Consider the following 18,174-nt stretch of genomic DNA (forward strand, 5'->3'; position numbering starts at 1 on the left):
GCGGCAGGAATCGTTCCAAACAACTCCTCGGAACACTCCCCGTGGTAAATGCGGTAAAAGATGCAGAGGGAACTGACGTCCCTCCGTAAGGCCAGAGGATCTAGCCGATCGGTAAAAGCTCGGTCGTTGACGATTCGAGTCGCTCTCCGTTGTATGCGGTCAAATGGAAGAAGCTGGTATTGGGGTGCTCCCGCCCAGAGGTGCGAGCAGTACTCCATGTGGGGCCGAACTTGCGCCTTGTAAAGTAGTAGGCGGTGGCCCGGCTGGAAATACTGCTTCGCCCTACTGAGCACACCCAGCTTTTTGGAAGCCAGCTTGGCCTTATCTTCCAGATGACCGCGAAACTGAACGTCACTCGATATGTCAACGCCGAGAATACCGATACTGGCTGAGGCAACCAGGGGAGTGTTCTCGAACCGGAGATTGACGACGAAGGGTCTTTTTTAGCGGTAATGGCGCATACTTGTGTCTTTTTAGGATTGAAATCGACAAGATTTTGTCGACCCCAATCCGAGACTTCACCCAAGAGGGTCTCCAGCTCAGACACAAGTTTGTTCCGGTTCTCATCGGCAATGGCCCGAGAAACATTAGCGCGGGCCGTGTACAGTGCATCACCGGTGCTATCGTCTGCATAACAATGGATGCTGCGTATTCGCAGCATGTCATTGATATGTTTACGTTATATTATAGGTTTACATTATATTATAACATAATTGAATTTTAAGATATATGTTCTAAGTTGATAAGGGATCGGTCAGATGGATAGCATGCGGGTTGTTATCTTTCACAAAGCCACACATATCTATGTATATTTTGTTACAACTGTAAAATATATTTAAGTTGTTTTAGAACAAATGTTTTCTTATTTAAAACTAGCTTTCGCCCGCGACTCCGTCCTCGTAGAATTAAAAAAATGTGCACCCTATGTGTTTTTCCAGGCTACCTTATACTCAATTTTCATCGAGATACGTTCAGCCGTTTAGACTACAAACTGTAATAAACATCCATCTAACCTTTCGCATTTGTAATATTATGAAGTAAGAAGTAAGATTAGTTTATGTAGGAATTTTTCCGGTAACTAAAGTTAATTAAAAAACAACTTGTGTGATAATTCACGGCTACTAGATACAATCACATTATAACATAAATTTAGATACTTAAGAAAGTGAAGTTTTAAGAAAATTATTTTAGATTTGTAAAATTTTAAGGTTATGCAAGTATCTATGGTATGGATTCTTCGAACAACATTTAGAAAAGTTTTTAAATATAATTATCAAGTAAACAGACTAGATTACTGACAAGGTAACATGTTTTTAAGTTACTTTTGTTTTTCGCAACGTTTTACCTTGTAGTTTAATTTAAAAATATCTTCTTAAACTTAATAAATGCAAAATTATTTAAAAGTATACATTTATACAGCGCTGTAGTTATATAGAGTCGCAATCAACATTAAAAGACAATGCGGACCCCAGGGGAGAAAAACTGCGGCCCCCAGATGATTGGTCCAATCTGCGAAGATCACAGGCTGAGATGTAGGCGTGTCGCCGATACAAATACTTAGACCACGTTCAAGAATAAAACTAGAAAAATATATTCTTATTTTAAACGTGAGAAACGGTATCTTATAATTTTCATTCACTGAAAGAGATATATCATAGCTATACGTTTCCATTGTCTAAATACTTATATATAGACACTTTGTCATCAAACAAAAACTATAGACGACCATTATCGGTATCAATGCTACGCTATACTACTCAAGGACGGATCCAGCTTTGGCGCCAGAGGGTCACATAGCAGGACTATGTCAAGTTAAGATCTTGACAAAATATGGAAATGCATTTTATCAAGCTCTTGACCAACCAGCTCAGGGGGGGGGGGCATGACCCCGATGGCCCTACCCCTGAATCCGCCGTTGACACTACTACACAGAGCGATTTCTACGATAGCCCCTTTTTACAGGGAAGTCCACAAGCGTATATAAGACAATGTTTTCACTGATCTGTGGCGCCCCTATTTATCCAGAGACCTGGGCGGTTGCCTACTGCCTACCCTAATTGAAGGTCCATTGTAGGTGACAAAAGATATACCAAAACTAAATTTAGATGAGACCATGGCGTTGAATCATTTAATCTTCATTCCGCTAATAAGAAATAATTTCTAAGGAAATTGAAAAAGTGTTTAGATTTGCTAATAAAATATCTATGAACTTCTGAAAGTGATGAACTTTTGAGTCTCCTAAATTTTTATTATTTCCAGTTTGAAAATATGTCTTTATCAATGCGAATCCAATGTCCAAAAGTGTGCAAATAGCCTTAGGTTTTCTAATAAATAAATCCCTGATCCTACCAAAGAGGGGTGCAACTTGTTGCGGGTGGGCGGAGCTAACCGCCACGCCCACTTCACCATCGCGAGCTGACAGCTGTCCAGGAGCAGCAGTCAGTCCTGTCGCTGACGCCGCGGAGACCACACGTGTACTGACGATGGCGCGCATGCTGCGATTCGATATGAGCTTCCTCTCTCCGGAACGCTGACGACTACTTAAACCTAAGGTATGTTTAATTATGATTAACTTACTAATTAAATTAAGCCAACTTTAAGGGCATGACCACTTGTCACTTTAGTGGTATAAATCTCTTATTCTTAGGAAAGAAATTAAAAGTGACAAATTAACAAAAATCAACTTATCTATACTATTATAATATAGCGTAAACACATACTTCTTTGTTGCCTAAGATGTCAGAAATTACAACATATTTTTGTATAATACTTTTTTTAATAAAAAGCCCTACACTTACGTCATGATTTAGGCTATGTATTTTACGCCATTATATCTAGGGGGTAAATATTTTGGATGAAAACCCTGATGTGGGAAAGAGACCATAAGTTGCTACCAACATTAATAAAGCAAGGTTGTCATTGTCTTGTCATTTTGACATTTGCAATTGATAATTTGACAAATGTGAACTATAAAAATAAAACGAAAGCGGATGAAGTCGCATGGGAACAGCTAGTTTTTCATAAGACAAAAAATTACATTATTAACTTTAGAACACGTTCTGCTTTAGATGTTTTTTGATAAAATAATGGTATATCTTTTTCAATATTTATCAGTAAATAAATAATACATCTGCTGCAGGCCGAAACTTAATAATAAAAAGTTAATTGCTAAAACGCCCATAGAATAACTATGCGGGGAAAATAAAAGGAAAACGTGAAAATTTAGCAGCATAGTAAATAACTTAACATTTTGGAGAACCACCAAACATTTTCAAAAATAACATAAAGCATAAAAATAATCAACAGAAACTTACTGCTATTCAAAAAAAAAACTTTAGATATTAGAGTATCACCTGTTGAACACAAGATTATATTAATCTGAAATAACTCTTTTGCCATTCATTATAAGGTTGCTTTCACAGTTATTCGCAGAACTATTTTCAGAATGAAACTTTCATGTAGATTTAACATCTTAAATTTTGTTTGTCGGTTTGTTCTTTTAATTTAACCGAAGCTTTAGTCGAAACAAATCAATCTTTTTAATATATTAGTTACTACTCATCGATTAAAAAAAAAACAATTTTAGTATAAGAATTTTAATGTAAGAATCGATATTTTTATTAACAATTAGCAATCGTAATAAATTCGATTGTAAATCGTTAGTTCAATTTCTAATTCTACGACTGTATACTACAGTAAGATTACAAATTTTAGAATAACACAAAATCTACAAAAGTTAAAAACATGAATTGGATGTGAAATTACCTGGAATGATGCCAAAACACTTATTGTATTTTATAAGGAATTTTTATCAACTAATATTTTAATTACAGAACTAACGGTCAACTAAAAATCCCCTAGAATGCGAAATACGCTACCGTTAGCAGTTTTTTACGTTTTTTTGTCCGGACCACGTTCAGAATTTCGGCAATTTTTGCTCGGTGGTAATTTAATTTCCTTAAAAACTCTTCACAACATTTTTGCCCGAATAAACATAAATAGTTTGCATTCTATTTAAATACCTTTCCTAAGTTCACCAATTTTGTAAAAGGTCATCTGGCAAAATGAAAAGAGCCTTTTTTAAAAAAAACTCTCAAGGCGGACAATTCACTTTAAAAAACAAGGATATTTTCATCTTAAAAACCACATTTATTTGCTTTACTTCTTGTATAGGCAGCTTAATCAATAAAGCTGTAAGCTGTATAAGCTGGTGTTGCAACTTGCGTGCTTTAACTTAAATACAGTTGCTAACTAAGTTTAAATATCCACCTGACCTAACAATAACTTATATAACAGTTCTTGGTCAAACAATATGTGGAGTTAAACGTTGATAGAAAATTCGAGGTGAACCACTTACAGAAAAAGCCTTGTTTCACAAAGCCTATGTGTTCCAGACTTTGCTCCACATCTATGCCAAATTACACCGAGACCCGTTCAGCCGATTACGCATACTCTAACAAACATCCATACATCTAAACTTTAATAAAAATGCGAAAATAAAAGAAAAAAGGTAGCAATAATAATAAGGATCTTGAAACTTACTTGATTGAGATAAGAGTAACAACATAAATAAACTACACTAATGTTATAAAGAAGAAAGATTTGGATTTTTGGATTTATGTATGTATTCGATTGGATTTTAAAAATTCTTTTACCATAAGAAAGATAATTTAACAGCTACGTTTTTATTATTTTTAATGTCACGCGAACGAAGTCGTGACGAACAGCTAGTCTATACTTATATTATTAAGAGAGAATGATTGTCTTTTTGGATTTTTGTATCTATATTGAAATAATTCAACAACTACTAGACCAAATTCAAAAATTCATTCACTTTTAAAAGCGTTTTCATTGAGTAACATATGCTATATTTTCTACTATTTTTTAATTCCACGTGAACGTAGTTGCGAGCAACAGCTAGTAAATAATAATTTGAAAGGCGAAAATCTGTTACTCAAACTTACGTAATGTTTGTTCTGGGTCCTTTATGTTATCCATGTTTTAGTACTCAGATGTTTGAAATACAATCGTCGGGCTTCCGTAATTCCATTAGCTATGACACCGCATGCCTGTGACCTTGATATGCAGAGCCCGCATTGTTTAAACTTCGGTCTAAAACAAGCGTTCTCTAACATAGTAACTTAGGGGACATTATAAAAAACGTAGTTTGCATTGCTCTGTTATTCTGCGAAGTCTTGAATCACTTTTGTTGATAACTTGTATTTTCAAAATTCTTTTAATTTTTTTTACGACTTATCAAGTAAGTTATAAGCCTTGTAATATCACGCTATACGTCTAAGAAGACTTAAAATATAGATACGGCTAAACGATAAGTCAATTATCAAATAAGTCAAAAAAAAGAATCGATTTCTATTCCGATTCGAATCGTAAATAGATTATCTCGATTGTCGGAATGTTTTTAAGTACAAAATGTAATTAATTCGGCCTCTAACTTAAGTAATCTCTAACTGCTGATTATATTGACTTAAGGAATTGTAATGTATTCAAAATTCAAATTGGAAGTATCGGTTGGAAATTTTCTAATTCAATGTATTACTTTATTGAACTTCGAATAACTTTTTTTCCTTCAATTTGAATTTGCTTTCAATCGAACTTAGCAATCCTAATCCATTCCGAAACTTCTTTCACTGTTAACATGCATATTTTGTCATTTATATTGATAACTAGCTTCTGCCCGCGACTCCGTCCGTGTGGAATTAAAAAAAACAAAAGTGAGTACCCTATGTGTTCTTCCAGACTATCCTCTACATATATGCCAAATTTCATCGAATTTCGTTCAGCTGTTTAGGCTACAAACTCTAACAAACATCCATCGATCTAAACTTTCACATTTATAATATTAGTATGAAGTATGATTTTACTTAGAACTTTATCCCGATCTTGATGTCACATATTTCACAATTGTTCGGTGACATTTCTAAGCTTTAGAAGCACACATACTACGTCTACTACAAGAATTCATTGGTATATAAGATTAGGGGATAAAATGCAAAACGCCCCACGCAAGGGATATTCCACTCTTTGTTGTAACTTTACGACGTCCACAAACTGTTATTGTCAATAAAACGGCCAATACACGGCCACCAAAAGCCTCTTCTAAAGAATAAAAATTCAATTTTGTTCAATTTTATTGATTTATCTTTCCTTGCTTATATCATCATCATCTCCTTATCCTACTCCCGAAGGGTCGGCGCAACAGGTTTTTGTCCTCCACATAACTCTATCATACGTCATCTGTCATGATTCCCTTTTTGATCATGTCTGTCACCTTTTACACAATCCATCCATCTCTTTCTAGGTACCCTTCCACACTCATGACTAACGTTCTCCTTGTAACATGCGATTCATCCCACCTCATAACATGCCTATACCATGCTAACCTTTTACTCCTTACCTTCTCTACTAGAGCTACTCTCAAAAATCCTCTAATATGCTCATCTCGTAATTTGTACTTGCTTATATATGAATCATCATCATCACCAGCTCACTATACGTCCCCACCGAGGGGCTCGGAGCCTACCCTAATATGGGGTGACTAGGCCTTAGTCAACCACGCTGGCCAAGTGCGGGTTGGTTGACTTCACACATATCTTTGAATTTATTCGCCGATATGTGCAGGGTGCATCACGATGTTTTCCTTCACCGTAAGAACGTCGGGTAAATTATGTACATATGAAAATTCGAAAAATCACAAATCACATTGGTACACGACGGGATTCGAACCCAAGACCTGTAGATTACAAGTCAAGTGTTCAAACCACTGAGCCACCGACGCTCATATATGTGAATACATAATGATATTATTAAAAGTACATTACTTGCAAGTATCATAAAATTATTTTACAGTATACCAATAAGATCGATATTTCTACCAAGGTTAACTTATTGACGTCCATTCTAATACCGTCATATAGAATTTTTTTACAGAAACTTTCACTTTGTATAAAAATAGTAGATTTTGTCCGCGACTCCGTCCGTGCGAAATTAAAAAAAACGTAGTAAGTAGCTTATATTTTCTATATGATTTACATTTGTGTCACAATTCATTCAAATAATATCCATTCATACATTTGTAATATTGAGTATAACAGTATTGTTTTGTTATATAAAAAATATACAAACCACAAAATGAATTCCCATGTGTCACGACAAGACGGACGGTAAGACATATGTATGTACATACAAATCTAACCATTTTAGGAACATTCCGGCTGTCAATCTATACTAAGATTATAAAGAGGAAAGATTTGTATTTTTAGATTTTTGTTTGTATTGAAATAACTTAAAAACTACTGGACCGATTTCAAAAATTCTTGCACTCTTAAAAAGCTATGTTATCACTGAATAAAATGCACCAAATTATTTATACTTTTTTTTTAAATTCCACGCTGGCAACTATAGTATAATTTCATTGCAAAACCTCTAATTGACTTTATCTTGAAGCAGGATATTTATAGTATAGTTACATAGATGTCCATTTCAATTATCCACCCCTACATACACGCCCTCGTTAAGAAAGTGAGAAAAGCTTTCTCTAGTTCCCTGGCGGCACTCGATTGATTAAATTAATTGGAATAATACATAGCACTTAAACGTTTCCTATTTAAAAAAAAAACTTATACATCCTGCTTTGAAATAATTAAAAAAAATATTCAGATGTTCAAAACATTTTATTATCTCCACCCATTGTTTCTTTAACTTTATGGACGTACTCGTAGATTTATCTATATTTAAATTAATAGTAAAGAGAAAGGATTTGTGTTTTTGTATTTTTGTACGTATTGAAATAACTCCACAGCTACTGAACCGATTTTAAAAATTCTCTCACCGTTAGAAAAGTAATTTATCTGTGAGTAACATAGGCTATATTTTTTAATTTCACGCGGGCGAAGTCGCGAGCTACAGCTAGTATAATTTAATATACTTTTAGGTTAATAATAACGGTTATTTATTTAAAAACCAAATGATTATTTTTACAATTTAAATACAAAAAAAAGGTTCTTAAAAATCTCATTTTAATAAAGTTAAAACTCTAATAGTAATTTCATAATGCATTAGAAACCTATTGAGAAAGGAACTCGGTCGACCCTCGAACGTGCAATGAACGGCCATCGCTAAGCCCATAGTTAAACTTTTTATTTGCGAAGCAATCGTCCCAGCGACCGGACGTGTTTGTACAACTCTCCGCAAACACAACAAATCGTAGACGATGTTTACAAGACAGGGGACGTTTATCTTTGATTTAAAAAATTATATTCCGTGAAGGTCAAGAGAATCTCCAAGCGTTTAAAAAAAATATTACATTTCCCTTATTTCATATTTCTATCTCAATTTCCTGTCTAAATATTGAGTATTGCAACTCAGTGGTTTAATAAAAAAATAGCTTACAAATTAGATAAAAATGTCTATATTCAAGTTTCTTTAAGTATTTTACTATTCATTATAAACTTACAATAATTTTTTAATTTCCATTGGTTTCTATGATTTAGGTAATATTTATTAACAACATAATTTGTCCTTTTATTATAAAAAAAACTCATAGTATAATAATCACTGTGTTATGGCTAATTAACTCTAACATACATCACATGAACTGGCCTCCTTACAAAACAATAGACAGATTGCACAAACATTTTGTCGAGCAATGAACTCATAGCTCGTTATAAAAACGAAAAGTCGAACAAATTAGTTCTTCGTCTTATTACAAACTAATATATGATTTCACAATTCTAAATATTTGATCGGTCATTCTCAAATTACATAAAAACGCAAAAGTGTTTCAGCAGCAAAAACCCGTTGTTTTATGCGTAAACGCCCTACAGTCGCTGCGGAGAGGTGCTATATACATGTCATCAGCATAAATTGTCTGTCTGAATCAATTCACTGCTGGAAATAGGTCACTAATGCCTTCCACAGGATGATCTCACAAGGTATTGTATATCTGTAGGGCGAGAGCCCAGGGCCGGAGCGGCGTAACGGCGAGTGTGAACCGCCCGCCGCGGACATGGCAGCCACGCCGCCCGCCCCTGCGCCCGCGCCCGCCCCCGCCCGCGACGACCACGCACCACCTGTACAACCGCCTGTGAGTTACTTTCTTTTTAGATTTCAAAAAAGTTATTTAAAAAAATACACTGATGTCTTTTACCACTGGAACATTAAAGACCTCATTCTCTTTTCTCAACCGTATATGACAGCAACTTGAATATTTAACTTTGAATATTGTGGTTGTTTAACAATAGTTCTGTCGTCTTATCTATTCTAAAATCATCATCAGCATTTATCTGCCCACTGCTGGACATAGGCCTTCCCCAATGGCATCAACATCATCCCTAAACATCAAATATTCAGGAATACTTTCCCATCTATTATTTTAGTTGTGGTAATTTTACAGTGAATCTTATTATTCTATTTGATTATCATAGCAACACCAGAAGACACGCTCGATAGTGGTATCCTTGACGCCAGCGCGGGAACGGGAAACATGGGCGAAGAAGGTAGAGTTCCTGCTGGCTGTGGTCGGGTTTGCGGTCGATCTCGGCAACGTGTGGCGCTTCCCTTACATCTGTTACCAGAACGGCGGCGGTAAGATCATATTGTAACTCTAAAAAGGCAGTAAAATATCACTATTAACTACATGTTTCCAGCGATCAAAAGTTTTATATTCAGTCTAAGACCAAGTCTTCCTGTCTAGTCTTTTGTCCACCTTTGTGATATAATCTTTGTGCGTTAGGTGCGTTCCTGATCCCGTACTGCATAATGCTGCTCTTTGGCGGTCTACCTCTGTTCTTCATGGAGTTGGCGCTGGGGCAGTACCATCGCTGTGGATGTCTTACGCTCTGGAAGAAGATCTGTCCTGCACTAAAAGGTAGGAGACCTGAAAAATCGTTCAGTAGCACCGCTATCTAGAACTAGCTAGCTAGCAACTCTGCTATAAACGTACCGTTTCCTCTAGTATTGAGGAGGTCTATGGGCGTTTATGATCACCTCAGTGTTTCCTTTGCTCGTTTACCCCCTTATAAAAAAAGATAAATATTTTACATAAACATTTAAGTGATGAACGCACCGCACGTCCCTTGGGAATCATTCCTGTAGGCACTCTGTATTCATAATGATTGATTGGCTAACAGACAATAAAACACACCGTTTGGGAAATCTCGATATCGATAATACTGTAGATAGAAAAGTACAAATACTTTTAACGTTTCTTTTTCTTTATATTCATCAGAAGTGTATTTTAGAAATGAAAATAATAACAACGAAGATTGGAAGCTACTTGATAAAATTTTACAATCACATTCTGTTCATATTCTCTTTTAATTTTTCATGTAAAGATATTTATCTAAAAATTACCACACACTGCAATGGAATCAACATAACCTCATTTCATTTCCACTAGAGCAGTCTATCGAGCATTACACCGCTTCCTTTATAAATATACAAGAGGCAATGCTTTTAAGTCAAGACAAATGGTGGCTACTCAATGGATAGTGCTTGTTAAAATGTATGAAACCCACGAAGAATCCAATTTGCAACGGCCGAGTCACACTTGGCGGGAAAAGTGGCGGAATGGCGCGCTCACAGATTATATTGAACGTTTAGAAATCAATCGTGTCTATGGTAATGTGACATAAGAGATACTGTAACAGGATTTAATCTTATTATAATTTTGTCGTATATTTTTGCTATTTCATATTACTTTATTTATTTCTACAAATTCCAACACCGCAAATAAGTGGGGAAATGTGTAAAATAATGCTTACCAATTCCCGGAACGTCTGAAGGAGTTTTTATCAAGAATTTAATTTAACTTTCATATTTCCCCAGTTGCTAACTGGTACATACAGGCAGTGCCTGATCTGTCAGACAAATATTAGCTGTGCTCTCCACACTTTCAGTACGGCCGTTTTGAACTCTCCAAATTCGATGCCAGTTGAATTCACGTACAAATTGTCTACGCAAACTCGTTGAAACAAGAATATGAGACTAATAACTGCATTTGTTCTCTTATTAGGAAGAACTGAATTCGTTTAATTATTGATTTATTTGCCTACAATTTGTTCAACAGATTAGTTTCTATGCGTATTCCTAAGTAAGGCAAAGTCTTATGAGATTATTAAATTGGCTTTGAAATATTTAAATGTTATTCATAATGTCCAGCATTTAAAGCAAAGGCGTTTATGGAGAGTAAAATTTGAAGATTTTAATGAAGAATTTTACGTTAGATATTTTTCTGTGAAATTTCTTTACTGAATTCCATTCTTACAAAGTTATCCTTAAAATATCTTTTATAAGGCGTATATTTTTTGTTTCGTGATAGCAGTTTGACGTACGGAGGTCGCCTCTTGTCTCATAATTTGACCAATTCGATATCTTTGTAAAAGTTTCACCCTCGGAAAGTTATTGGAGATTTATAATGTTGGTTTTTAAGGACAGTTGTATCATTAAATTGTACTTTTGGAAGTGTTTCAAAGAAAAGCAAGATCAAAATTAAAGATTTTAACTTTCTTGTTAATCCACTGAAAAAAATGATCCACTTTTATTTTTATTTTATTCAAACTAACCAGTCATTTTTTTAATGTTTCGTCGAGTCATCTTTTTTGTATGTTCTTATAATCTCCATCAATTATAATTGGTTACTTAAAAAAAAATCACAGGAACATATACTTACATACAAAAATGGTTTCCGTCCTCATCAATATTGCTCGCTGATGGCGTATATTCTGTTATCTGTAACTCATGCATCACCCCCCAGACAACCCCTCACCCCTCACTCGCTTATCAACATATCGAGCCTCCCCGCTTCACTGCTGAATCACTTATAGCATTCTGTTATGAATGTTACACGGTACACGAATTGTAGTGTTTAAATTTTTTAATGAACGAAAATCTTTTGCTTCCATTGCTCTAACTGTAGATATTAATTGGATATTGTAATTTAGTTCGATATATTATCACATTTTAAGAAATTTCAACAACTCATTTGCTGTTCGTCTAGTGTTGCGGATGTATGGACATCCATACATACATGGATATATGGATACATACTGGGCGTCAGTAAATTTACATTACGAGTCTTATTGCTCGTTTGCCAACTATTCATACAAAATAATACTAGATATAATACTCTTACGATGTTTTTTTATAACTCATCTCAATGCAATCAAAATTTGACTAGTAATAACTTTAGTAATAATTTGAAACACAAGTTTATTAATACAATTTATGAACCGTGGCACCACGATTTAACAGAATCTCGAAGATTTGTTATCAATCGTCATAAATAACACCATCTCGCAACCTAAACCAATTAACGACATCCAATACGGTGTCATTTGATTACCCGATAGATGGCGCTGATTCGATCAAACATGGCGACGCGAGTTCGCGCCAACTTTGCGTTTGCACAAATTGACGCTCGCACCGGATGATTAATTTGATTCTAAACGTTTAGAGATTTATTGTGAGACGACGAAATGGCTTAATTCTGTTTTATATCCACTTGTAAGAGGCTTTAATTTAATTAGAACTTGGTTTATTGTACCCCTATTTCGTTATTTTTGTTCTTGTTATGTTTATTTGTACTCAGTGTGTAACAGACGATATTCAATTGCTTAATTCTTTATTGTTTTGAAATAACTGTTTATAAATGTTATTTGAAACAACCATCTTTTTAATATAACCTAGGTTCTACGATGCTACGAGACTTCTACGCTCATTTTGTCTACAGCGCAAGCTATCGTATCTACCCTAACTTCGTTTGTCTCTAGGCGTGGGCTACGCGATCTGCATGATCGACATCTACATGGGCATGTATTACAACACGATCATCGGTTGGGCGGTCTACTACCTGGTGGCCTCGCTGGCGTCGCTGGGCTCGCAGCTCCCGTGGACCAGTTGTGACAACGAGTGGAACACGCCGCTCTGCACGCCGATCACCTCGCCGCAGATCTTCCTCAACGCGACTACTCCCGCTAAGGAATTTTTCGAGTAATGTTGTTGATACATTGCCTTTTCGTGCGATAATAGACTGAATACCAGCTACGACATTATTTAAGAATTGTGTGACTTCCTTGATGCGTATTTTGGTTTTTATTTACAACTACATACATCCCGTACTAATAATATGTGTTTCCAGACGCAACGTGCTGGAACAACATAGGTCTAACGGTTTGGACGACATGGGTCCCATCAAGCCTTCGCTCGCGCTCTGCGTGTTCGGAGTCTTTGTTCTCGTCTACTTTTCGCTGTGGAAAGGCGTTAGGAGTGCTGGCAAGGTAAGCTCTGCAATACCCTACCCCTAATAATATACCTACCTAATATTGTCTACTAATAATAATACACCCTACCCTAATAATGCCTTTTTAAGATACACCCAATGTAACTGAACATCTAAGATTTTGGCTTCAATGCCAGAAAATTAATACTTCTTGATAAAGAGGTTTATTTGGTCTCTTAGGTTGTGTGGGTAACAGCACTGGCTCCGTATGTGGTCCTGCTGATTCTGCTAGCGAGAGGCGTCACCTTACCTGGAGCTACGGAGGGTATACGCTACTACCTAACGCCTGAATGGCATAAGTTGCAAAACTCTAAGGTATCTTGATAAGTTTTATTTCTATTGCTTATCAAAATATAACTTCGAGATAGTTGAATAGAATAGATCAGAGGTAGTAAAGTAAGGTTGTAATTGGGCTTAGCTCATCAAAGCATTGGACAGAAGAAGCAGATTTCCTACTATCTTCTGTGATAATATTTCTTATCTAGCAACTGCTGTTTTTTCACAAATAGCTAATCTTGCTGTCATTTCTGATGTTATCAAATTCTCAGGTGTGGATCGACGCAGCGTCTCAGATATTCTTCTCCCTCGGCCCCGGTTTCGGGACGCTGCTGGCGCTCTCCAGCTACAACAAGTTCGATAACAACTGCTACCGCGACGCGCTCCTCACATCATCTATCAACTGCCTCACCAGCTTCCTTGCGGGATTTGTTATCTTCTCCGTATTAGGGTTAGACTTTAGATCCAGACTACAGGCCTATTGTCATTGATTCTAATAGAATAATATCAGAATCATTAAAAAGAAACTTAACACTTCAATGCTGGGTTTTTATTATGACGATGACCTGTTGTACTACTTGTTTGACAACAATGAAAACTCAACATTAATCTTGTATTTTATGTGTGTCAGGTACATGGCGCACGTACAGAACAAGAGTATCGAGGAGGTGGGTCTCGAGGGTCCGGGGCTGGTGTTCATTGTGTACCCTGAGGCTATCGCCACCATGACGGGATCCGTCTTCTGGGCCATCATATTCTTTCTTATGCTCATCACTTTGGGACTGGACAGTACATTTGGAGGTTATATTTTTATTAAATTACATATAATTTTTAGAATGTTTTAAACACTAAAACGAAGAAAATATCATTATAACACTTTTTTCAGGAATTTCAGCCTTAAACTCACTTAAACCCAGAGCACAACTACAAAGTAGAGAAAATACTTAAATTTAGAGTTACGGGTTCAATATAAGTAAATAAGTTAAATATTTGAATTAAAAAGCCTCTTTATAGATCATTCTATAAAGGTCGGTGTATAAAAGAATCAATTTGAATAACCCCTTATTCAATTCATTCAAGTCTCTGCAGAATAAAGGTTCCTTCTTTTGATGCCGAATTTAATATGCCCATTTAACATATAAAAGGATATTAAAACACTAAAATGATTATTGCTAAAAACTTTCGGTCTCATTGGGCATTAGTTAGTCTGTGTCATTGGTTGAAATATGATATCTTACTAATATTTTAATTGCGAAAGTTTAGATGGATGTTTGTTAGAGTTTGTAGCCTAAACGGCTGGACCAATCTCAATGAAATTTGGCATAGATATTGAGGATAGTCTGGAAGAACACATATGCTACTCGCTTTTGTTTTTAATTAATTCTACGCTGAAGGATTCACGGACGAAAGCTAATTTCAAATAATTTTATGTGTATTAAAGTTGCATTTCAATACTTACTTATGTACAGCTAAAGGCAAAAGATTGACCTGGTCCGTATCTATAACCAAAATGGTAATAATGACATCTGATCCTTATTCTTGTATACCGTACCGTTTTTGGCTTTAAAGTGTCACATATTTCCACACAGGTTTAGAAGCGGTGACGACGGCACTTTGTGATGAATACCCTCGAGTGTTGGGCAGACATCGAGAGATATTTGTTGCTGTTCTTTTACTCTTCATTTACATCTGCGCTTTACCAACCACAACTTATGTAAGTAGAATCCCTTCGTCTAGATGTTTAAAGAGAGAGAGAGAGAGAGAGAGAGAGAGAGAGAGAGAGAGAGAGATCAATAGGTAAATCTAAGCTAGTCGCTAGTCCACGAATCTAGCCGCAATATATTTCATATTTCACTATGGGATACGGGATTATTCCCAACCGTCACCCCGCACTGTTCCCACGTGAGAATAAAAAGTTTATTTCGTCCCATCATCACCAATAACGTAACAGATGGAACTGTTACGAAATAAAATAAATTCCAACAGTCCCCTCGTCGCAAAAGATGGGACGGATGAAACTTTTTATTCTCATGTCTCCACGTGGAGACAGAGCGGGGTGACGGTTGGGAATAATCCGGGATAGGCACAAAATTGTAATAGCTATTTTTAAGTAAGCAAGCTTTCATCTATTGTCCACTTAATGTGGGAACGATAGACCGTCAAGCAATAAAAAACTTAATATTTATGACTATATATATTTCTTTATGATTTAATTCGATGAAAAAAACAATAAATCAAGGTATGTCTTACGTCGCGGGATTACGTTGATAGCTTTTCGGTATTATGTTTCGCTTCAAATCAGCAGTTTGTTTTACGATAGACACACCATGCGGCAAATTGAAGGATTTCAACACGCATAGGAGGAAATCGTGCGTTTAAACGTAATTGTGTATTGACATCGCATCGGTTTAAGGAATCATTGTGCGTCATTCTATGAGTATTTCGTAGTAGCTAAGATAACGAATAAAGTTGCCCAATAAATAACCGCTATCTCACAGCCCGTAGCCTCTGGACGTGTTTGAATAATTCAACACTTACCCACTCAACACGATGACCCGACGAAAGATTGACTACTGACACTACGCGCACTTTTGTTTCCGACTTATGTTTTATTTATTGAATACTAAGATGGTTTAGTATAGTACAGTACTATACTTTTGTCTTCTAATTTGGATGTAATTAAATTCAAAGTATAAAATGATGCTGAAGATAATGAAGAGGAAAGATTTATATTTTTATATGTATTGAAATAACTCAAAAACTACTGGGCCGATTTCAAAAATTCTTTCACCATTAAAAATCTACGTTATCTGTTAGTAACATAGGCTACGTTTTTTATTTATTTTTTAATATACGCGGGCGAAGTCGAGAGCAACAGCTATTAATGAAATATCAACAGATAAAGACATAATAAAAAATGATAGTTTCGTATCAACGCTGACATTTATTACATGTTTCCTTAACTAGGGCGGTGTATACCTGGTGGACCTTTTAAATGTGTACGGCCCCGGTCTGGCGATCTTGTTCCTGGTGTTCGCGGAGGCGGCGGGCGTGTGCTGGCTGTACGGCGTCGACAGATTCTCCGAGGACGTGCGCAGCATGCTCGGTCACACGCCCGGGATATTCTGGCGCGCTTGCTGGACTTATATCAGGTAAATCACTAACAAGAAAGAGAATCTAATAAAGACTCCAGAAATAATATTGTTTTCATATCCCAACAGTCCTGTGTTCCTGCTCGGTTTGTTCGTGTTCTCCGTGCTATCACACGAGGAGATGCTGGGTGGTGAGTACACGTACCCTGGCTGGTCTATTGCTGTCGGCTGGGTGATGACAGGCACCACCGTCTCCTGCGTGCCTCTTTACATCATCTACAAATTCATCATCACCCCGGGAAGTTGCTATCAGGTGAGCTGTATAAATAATGTAGAGACTGTCGTTGTTGTACTTTCTTTTGAAGATCTATGGAATTGGTATATTTTATTCTAGCGTTTCGGATGAATAGAACAATTATAGGTTCTTCAATAAATTCTTGACTTGAGCATTGTAATAGCAGATATGGTCGTGAAGAATAGAATTTTTTTTAGCATTTAATTTCAATTTTGCAGCGTATAAGAACCATCAAGCGACCAGAGGAGAGCTCCGCACCATCGGGCGAGGTGGCTGTCTGCAGCCTGTGACTGCCGCCGCCCGTCGAGTGGCTCGTCTAACTCTGCTCACACCGCTGTACGTATACCTTTAATCACTAGCTGTACAAATAACAGGAGAGAAGACAGAATGACGTATAGTTCTTACTCTTTCTCTATCTCCCTTTCCTACTGTTGTTTATAAAAATAATTCTTGATTCTTGATAGTCGTTATGACATCATGAATGTAATGTATTTCGACGTTTTCAATTTATGGGCCTCAGTTTTAACTGCACGGTTATAACTGAAAAAACAAACTGTACAGTCCGACTGTTAAGTCAAATCTGAAGGTGTGTGTTGTCTTTAACTGGCAGTATTTTTTGTCATAGAACATTAAAAAAATTGTTATTTTCTTTATTTCCAGTAAGCCAACTGATCTATTGGATGTTAGCAAGTACTTTTAATGTTTAGTGTTCTAAAGCGTTACATAACAGTGTATCGAATTGGTTTATATATTTTGCTTAGTTCAAGTGTGCGTTTGAAGATAAGAGTTTTACTGTGTATTTTAGTAAAATGCTTTGGTAATAAAGTTTATATGATTGTAGCGTTTAAAATGAATATGATAATCGTATTAGCAGTTCACGTTGTTCTGTATTAACTGTAGTTTCTACCAATAAATTACCAATTAATTCTAATAGAAATATATGTAAAATCGCTTCATAAAATATGTTAGAAGTATAAAAAGTTAGAAACGGGTTGCAACTTATATTATAAGATATTTTTTATGTTAATTTCTTTTTAATATTTTTTAAGACATATTATTTTTCTGTGATAAAAAAAAACTTTTTCCAAGATCATGTTTCGAGATTTTTTTAGTGAAATCGTTTTTATTTGAGTAAATTGTTATTTTTATCTTAATTTAATGTGTATATTATAGTTAAATTGTAAATATAAATGAAAAAAATGCTGAGCAGACTA

General features: G+C 35.8%; 1 protein-coding gene across 1 annotated transcript; it reads left to right on the plus strand.

The window, feature by feature from the left end:
• The first annotated feature begins 163 nt into the window (after nt 1-163).
• LOC106107521 (sodium-dependent serotonin transporter-like) lies at nt 164-17,964 on the plus strand. Its single transcript, XM_013288397.1, has 15 exons — nt 164-200; nt 478-617; nt 8,969-9,103; nt 9,444-9,603; nt 9,752-9,886; nt 12,789-13,008; nt 13,157-13,295; nt 13,478-13,612; nt 13,846-14,024; nt 14,205-14,374; nt 15,163-15,287; nt 16,541-16,725; nt 16,795-16,978; nt 17,179-17,296; nt 17,621-17,964. The coding sequence occupies exons 1-14, from the start codon at nt 164-166 to the stop codon at nt 17,248-17,250; spliced, it is 2,016 nt and encodes a 671-aa protein (XP_013143851.1). The 3' UTR covers nt 17,251-17,296; nt 17,621-17,964.
• The last annotated feature ends 210 nt before the right edge of the window (nt 17,965-18,174 follow it).

Source organism: Papilio polytes, unplaced genomic scaffold (genome assembly GCF_000836215.1).
Source record: "Papilio polytes unplaced genomic scaffold, Ppol_1.0 DF821956.1, whole genome shotgun sequence".
Lineage (NCBI taxonomy): Eukaryota > Metazoa > Arthropoda > Insecta > Lepidoptera > Papilionidae > Papilio > Papilio polytes.